The 7,768-nt window shown below is 43.7% G+C and overlaps 1 protein-coding gene across 1 annotated transcript; it reads right to left on the bottom strand.

The window, feature by feature from the left end:
* Positions 1-402: 402 nt before the first annotated feature.
* Positions 403-3,891, bottom strand: LOC139142548 (frizzled-10-A-like). The gene is given in 4 exon segments (XM_070712509.1): positions 403-2,089; positions 2,092-2,934; positions 2,937-2,990; positions 2,993-3,891. Coding segments are annotated over 4 exon segments (1,710 nt in total). The 5' UTR covers positions 3,333-3,891; the 3' UTR covers positions 403-1,616.
* Positions 3,892-7,768: the final 3,877 nt, after the last annotated feature.

Below are 7,768 nucleotides of genomic sequence, written 5' to 3'. Positions count from 1 at the left end.
ACAACCAATTTCGAATCACTCTCTCAAAACGCTAACGCCTTTACCGTTTACAGTCGGAGGGAGTTCTTTTCTACATCTGTGGAGGAAAAATACGAACTCTTTCATGACGAAACATTTTTTGTGACCTTACTATATCCAAGTTACACCTATTAACGCGACAGTGAGGTATTTAAAAGATATAGTAGTCACTGAAAATAAGCTATCGCGATCATTTTACGCACACTCCTGAAGTTTACACCGCCCAAATGAATCCCCAGGTATACTGCCATTGACTGAAAGATGCGGCCGGCTGAGGGGAGGGGGTAAAAGGTTTGAGGCTGTAAAGGTTTTTAAAGACAGGCACATTACAATCGCACGTATCATGCGAAACAGTGGCGAATAAAATGCAGAGAAATAGCCACGTTATATACACCATCGGGTTGTTTTATTGCGTGAGCGGCGAACTATCAACATAGCAAGCCATACGGCTATTCACAATTCATGTCCTCACAACTCTTGAGGCAAAAAATTTTCACAACACATTTTTGATTGTTACCTGAAAATACTAATAAAGCTTGCCTCTGCCAATTTAAGAATATTTTTGATTGACTCAACACGGAAATTTGAGAATCTTTTGATATACAATATATATAATATGTAACGCATTTATTTCACTGGTACAACGGAGGTACAGTGAATAGACCCTAACGTTATAAAAACGCCGCCGATATAAATAACTAGGGCTAAACAATGGGGTCAGCTCTAGGAATGTAAAATGGGAGCTTTGAATCCCGCTTCAAACAAACACAGGACATAACTTGGTGAACTTTCGTAACTTTGAACAACATTTTCAAACTGCCGGCAAACACGAATGGTGCCAAGACTCAACAAAGGATATGAACAAAACTTGGAAAAACTCATGTTTTTTTTTCTCTGTTATGCCAGTACCAGCATTCAGTGGAACGATTTGGACAGTAGGTGAATTGTGAAGTCCGGTGAATACGTTTATCAGTGTATAACAGGTCCAGTGTTTAACTATTAACTTTATGTGTTTACACTGGCAGCCTAATACTTTAAAGTCTGTAGAGCGTTTGAGGTTTATTTGTCGTGGAACACCGAAAATATTTCCCTTATTCTCCGCCAAACCAAATAAAACTCTGGCTTTTTATGACTTACACGGACGTCTCTGAACGAAAAAAGCAGTCTCTTTCTTGTTCGCTTTAACAGTTTTTTGGAGACAAGTTCCCTCGTCCTTCAGTGCATTTTCCGTCTGACTGGCGTTCCTTGCTAGCTTGTTGAAGGGTGACACAAACTGTTTCCGTTTCCCTTGATCGGCGAAGCCGTTGTTCAAGATTCCTTTGGCACTCTCCGCGGACAAAAGACTCCTGTTTGGCATGTTTCTTAAGGGACTGCAGGCTCTCATTCAAATCAGCACCGGCTTTGCGATGTCCTATCCAAGGCTACTGACTCCGCCGCTGATTTAGGTTCAAAAGTCACGGGCGGCGCTATCATCGCGGCTTCCATCCCATCCCACACGTATGCCCAGTTGTGATTTGCTTCATATACATGGCGGTGGCGAGACAATCTCTTGAATCGAATCAATTTTTTTGCGATCGAACGACAATAGTCATGCCGCGTCAGACGGCAGTGTTGGGTCTTGCTGGGGTGTACGACGTGCCTTTACTGGAGACGTACTTGGCCCTGGGTGGGGAATGCGGTACCATGGGCACTTTGTAATTCATGTTCACTTTTTTGCGGTGAAAGCGCCTTTTAAAAAACTTCTGCCACGAATTGACTGTTTTTGAACTCCATATCCACATCCCGCTTGTGATCCCGACCACCAGGAGCATGAAGATCTTGACCACCAACACGGGCACGCTGGGAATGGACTGGATCAGTGTACATTCCTCGTCCACACAGGGATTGTCTTTGGCCAGCTCTTCCCAGTTGTCCATGTTTATATACTGGTAAAAATAAGTGGCAATAACACACGTTGCAGGCACAGTGTAAAGTACGGAAAATATCCCGATTCGTACCATGAGCCTCTCGAGCTTCTCGATGTTCTTGCCGCCGATCTTCATCACCTTGCGGATGCGGAAGAGGTAGACAACCCGGCGAGGATGAACGACGTCCCGATGACGAAGTAGCCGGACAGCGGTATGATGACGAAGCCCAGCAATGCCTTGTAGTCCTGATTTCCAACATAGCACATACCAGTTAGCTCATCGCCGTCGACTCGCCTCATGATTAACACCACAATAGTCTTAATGGCCGGTACTGCCCATGCTACCAGGTGAAAATAGCTGCTATGTGCGGCAATGGCTTCGTAGCCCCATTTCATGCCAGCGGCCAGAAACCATGTGAGCGTTAAGATGACCCACCAAATGGAGCTGGCCATATAGAAATAGTACTGTATAAGAAACACTAAGGTGCAACCCGTGCTTTCTAGACCTTCTTGAATTCTATATTTCACCCCATTGTTTGTCTCATCGCATGAAATAGCCTCCGGTCCTACCACCAATCTCACAATGTAGGCTATAGAATACACAAAGTAGCACATTGACAGGAAAATAATCGGGCGCTCTGGGTACTTAAAGCGAGCTCTGTCCACGCAGAAAGTTAATACTGTTGCAACTGCCGAGGCACAGCACAAAACACCCCATATACCAAGCCACGTTTCGGCGAAATCCTTGTCCGAACGCCGGTAAAACACGTCCACGTCGCACCTGGGTGCGCATTTGGCCGTTTTCTCGGCGTACACCCACCTTTCACTGTTGAAGCTACACGGGTCCTCCAGTTGGCCGTGCGTGGTCGATTCTTCGCCCGGTCGCAGAGGAAGGCCCCCTTCGTTCGTTCGCCAAATTGGCGGCTCGACGTTGGGATCTCGCGGCGCGAACGTGCCCGAGTTTCCGTTGTCGCTGGTGTTCGGAGCCACCATGCACAGCCACGCCGGTCGTCCTTTTCGGGCAGCAGACTACAATCCAACGAATCCGGCCAGCGAAAATTGAAACTTCCATGATAGGGCTACACAGCCGCCTCGCGTCCTCGCACATCGGCCGACAAGCCGGGATCGGCATGTCGAAATCCTCCGAACACATCGGCGCATACAGCGAGCACAGGAAAAATTTAAGATGCGACGCACAGCCGTATTCGACGAGGGGCGAAAACTCATGAACTTCGATGGCGGCTTCGCTTTGATCGCTGTGGCCCATCATATTAGGCATACGAGTGAGGTTGTATCCAATTCCCATACACATGGGTATCGTGATTCGCTCGCACCGACTGGCGGAGTCCACGGTAGCTGCAGCGATCACACACAACAAACACAGTAACGGTAATAGTTTTTGTTCCATGGTGAGGTTGCTGGTACCATTCAGCTCGCCACGGCGAGCTGCTTGTGAAGGAAAACACTGTTATGCCCAGCGAGAAACAGCACGACGCTCTCGACTCACTACGTAGTACAGGAGATCATGCCAGCGCTATGTAGCTGACACCTCTTTACATAATACATACTGTAATATATACCACTGCCACAATGAGTCCAGCTATACCGTGTAAACAGCTCCAAATACCACCGTCAAATCCTTACAATATAGTTAACGGGTTAAGATTTCGGGGAGACCTCCTTCACAGAGTACACAGAACGCAGAAATGGCCTAAATCGGTTGGGACTACTTTCTGCGGTGGCACGGATCTCAAGTTGTGGAAGTGCTTAGGCTTGTGGGCGGAGCACTTATAATGTGACGTATCGTATTAACTTTGAATCGCGTTAATACCGCCTCGGTTGTCAATCATTACCCGAGCTCGGCTCTTTCGTCCTTCCAGTACGACTCACGCACATTTTGTAAGTTTTCACCGAAGTACGAGGCAAAAAAGCAGAGGCTTCGGGGATATCCGGGTCCCAGCTCTCATGGCTAACGAGCTCGTTCAAGGCTGCCTTAGCCATGCATATAGATTAAAGCCACTTGTATCAGTTTTACCCCCGTGAAAAGAAGATGTTGAAAGAGCCAAAAAAACAATAGCCGCCTTTGTGCTGAAAGGGCGGCCTGTCTTATCTACCCAACAAGCTGACAATACTGTTCTTCTCAAGCTATTGTCATTGTAATTACAAACTTCTTACCTACTTATTTCGGCTTTGAATTTTAAAGTGTGGCCAACTGTGGCACTTAAAACGATACCCCCTTCTTCACCGTGTCAAGTGGCCGCATATTCCGTTTCGTATGTTTGGAAATAACATCAGACAGAAAACTTTTTTTTCTGCCGGGGCCACTTGACAGTGACTCGTAAAAAGGACCCTCCGTTCTGGAGTCAATTGCGGAGTGGTGTTGTTTTATGATTGTTTTGCAAATTCTCCGACAATTTGCGAAATGGCGCTAACATTGACAGAAACAACAGACGTGGACAAAACAGCGACGGCCGCTCAGGGCCACCGTCTCGCGCGTCTGCCAGCTGAAATAATCACAGTTTATTTGGGTACGTAAAGAGGGACACCGGCGAATAAAGGCAGACAATTACAGATTCTGTCACGACGTAGCAATAAACTTCTGACCCCGCTGTGACTGTCTGACTTCTGACCCCTGTTTGCAGTGACCTTTCCGACTTTCTACGACTTGCCAAAACAGTAAAAATCGACCGTGACAATTACAAAGTCTTTTAATGGGATTTACTGTTAAAGCTTGATTGCTGCTTGACTGACACTTAAAGTAGTTCCACTGTTTGTTGCGTCAACAAGGCAGTCAACAATGCAAGGGGTTGACCATTTGGTGTCATTTAGGCTTGGCGGATTTTTTCCTATTACCAGCTTCTCCACGGAACCCGTGTTTTTATTCCTGAATAAGAAAGCGGATTTTCACACCGCTCAGTTTTATCAGGTATTAAATAGTTTGTATTCCAAGCAAAAGTGTGACCAACTCACTGAATCATTACAAGAAACGACATCAACTAAAGACAAGACCTGCCCCTCCAGACGTTTTTACTTCGCTATCTCGAAAGCGTACATTACCGACAAGAATTCAGTCTCTGACCGAATACTAATTCCACCATTGTGACTGAACAACATTGGCCATGGACGTAACTTGTTCTTTATTTCCAGGCAGAGCATGTTTCATGACCTTTTAATGCGAGAACTTGAATGTGACCCCAATCAGATTTCGCAAGGCACTATGGGGGTGGCCGTTGGCTCAACCCGTCCACCACATATACAAGTGTGCTTTCAAATAATCGCATTTAGGAACTAGATATTTCCTACTTTGCTACCACCGCGAAAACAAACGCTGACAACATGCCTCTGTGTAACTTTATGTTACTTTCAAAACACATGGAAAGTTTGTCGTCATCGTAAACGAAAAAATGGCTCTTCAGACTGATAACTGGGTATTCGTATTGATTTAGTACAGTATATACGGCGATTGCAAACAATATAAACAAGTGATTTTGCATATAAAAAAATCACATTTCTAAACTGAATGAACAACTAATTATATTGTAAGGTCTGTAGGCGTTGCTTGTTATCATGGGTATTTTATTACATAAACTTCTTCAATTTTGCTCTTAATGTTTGACGTATCAGAGTGATGCCATCTTGTTCTAGCATAAGCTCAAAGGGCGCGCTGAATAATTAGATCAGATGCCGATACAACGTCGCGCCCTGAGGGCGCGCTAATAAATAAAGGGACATGTCATAATCAAGTTTTCTTCCTACGGTTGCGTCTATAAATAAAATGAAACAATAAGTTATTAACTGCTGATGTGACCTTATTTTTCTCTTCTGTGTGTCTTCGCCACATCTTTTTATTGCCCGCGACTGATCCCCCGAAGAATTCCCGGCAAATGAATTTTCTCACCAAAGAAACTTCCATTTTCGCAAGCATATGAAATCGACGGCCAATACGTGTGATCTGCAACTTTCTCCTTTTCCCAACCCCAGAAAATCGCACATGCGCACTGGATGGCGTCGACGCGACACTCTGAGATACAGTCAGTGAACCGTTATTACCTAAAACAAACAAGCAAACAAATCATAGCACATCTTCTTGTAACTAGAGGGGTTAATACTCTAGCGTATATCATGTAGAATTCTATTTTATTTTTTCCTTGTCGACAATTCACTATGTTTACACGAGCACTCGACTGCACGGATATCGCTCGGAGGAGAGTAAGCTTGAAATGTGTCAGGTTTCAATAATCCCCAAAGGTGAGGACTGATCTTTAAATCTTTAAGTCTGCTTTTCAGACATTTTCATTCGCCAAAACGGGCCACAAATATTGTATTTTTTTTAGCGCTTACTCCCGCCCTCTTACTGTATCTTTATATGATCAGTAAATTTCTGAGAAACAATATTGAACTAATGTGGTTTTTTTCAGTGAAACAGATTTGCAGTGATTGCACTATCAAATCATCGGGAAATTTACCACTTCGTAATCTAGAACATTTCTAGTAAATTCCTCTTAGAGGTAGATTCATACAGAAAAAGATGAAAACAAGGAATTTTTTACAAAACATTTCTATGTTGTAATGCATAGGGTCATCTTGCAGAAAAAACCATGAAATTTCACCCTCTTCTGTGCTCAGGAAGCAACAAGCAATAGGTGCACTGCTTTGACGTCATTTTCCCGCCAAATTAAGGTCAGACTTAATATACTTAGGCCTACCTCTTTTAAACACACGAATTGTCCTTAAACCAACATTTTTAATCGTTTCTGAGTTTATTTCAGATGAAAATGTGACAAAAACCAACTCGTCGGTGTCCGTGTTGTCTCCAACGTAGTGCAAGGAAAGTATCGCAGTGTCCAAGCACAACATTTTCTCTAAACCAGGTTATAATATTCTGTGCATGCATTCATGTGTTCAAGTGTTCAAGGCATTGCGCTATCCGACAGACAGACAGACAGACAGATAGACAGACAGACAGATAGAGACAGACAGAGACAGAGGCAGTGAGAGTAAGATATATACGCAGCGACAGACAGACAGCAATATACAGCAGTCAGACAAACATGTTACTTATGCTATTATTATATTCAACTGTTGTGTAATGTAAGGTGTGTGAGTACCAGAGTATCAGTGCTCGGAATGTCCGCCTTTGAACAGTGTTGAATAATCGCAATATTTCCTGTACCGCGGACCGAGTAATGGTATAGAATGGCGTTCTATCATCCCTGATTCCGGTGATGAAAGGCATGAAAACTTTAAAGAATCCGCTAATTAGATATCATACCAGACGTCATTGTGTAGTTTTAAATCCTATTGTTTTCTTTATCTGTAAGAGTAATTCAGTGATCGGAAGACGTTCAAGGCCAATCACTGTTCGATAGGTCGGCTAAATCAACCACACTCAAAGGCCCCCTCCTACACAGGAAATTTAATTATCTTAACAGAGTTTCATCAATGCCGCGAACTTCGGAAAAGATTTGTGACCATCCATCCGGATGAATTTACATAATTTTACATAACAGTAAGGAAGATAGTAAGTCTTTCAGTCAGTAGGTGAATGGTAAGTGAGAAAGTATGCTTTAGATAGTTAGGTAGGTAAGTGTAAATCAATTACAAATTTTGTAAGAGCCTTTGACTTTATAGAGTTTGCACCGAGCGCTACACAGTCAACTTTTGAAGCACAGGAAATTTGAACGGGGATAACATTGCGACAGTACATATGTTGAAATAGTCCCTGCATATCGGTGATACTCAATAACATGATAGAATTTGAAGAGCAGAGTGAAGCTAACTAAAAGCGCCTAGCCTATGGTCTGTTTTAGACTGGTGAGGTTTCGCACTTTCAACGTTAACGCA

The sequence above is a fragment of the Ptychodera flava genome, chromosome 10, assembly GCF_041260155.1.
Source record: "Ptychodera flava strain L36383 chromosome 10, AS_Pfla_20210202, whole genome shotgun sequence".
NCBI lineage: Eukaryota > Metazoa > Hemichordata > Enteropneusta > Ptychoderidae > Ptychodera > Ptychodera flava.
Note: the sequence above shows the minus strand (reverse complement) of the source record. Positions and strands in the feature narration are given on the sequence as shown.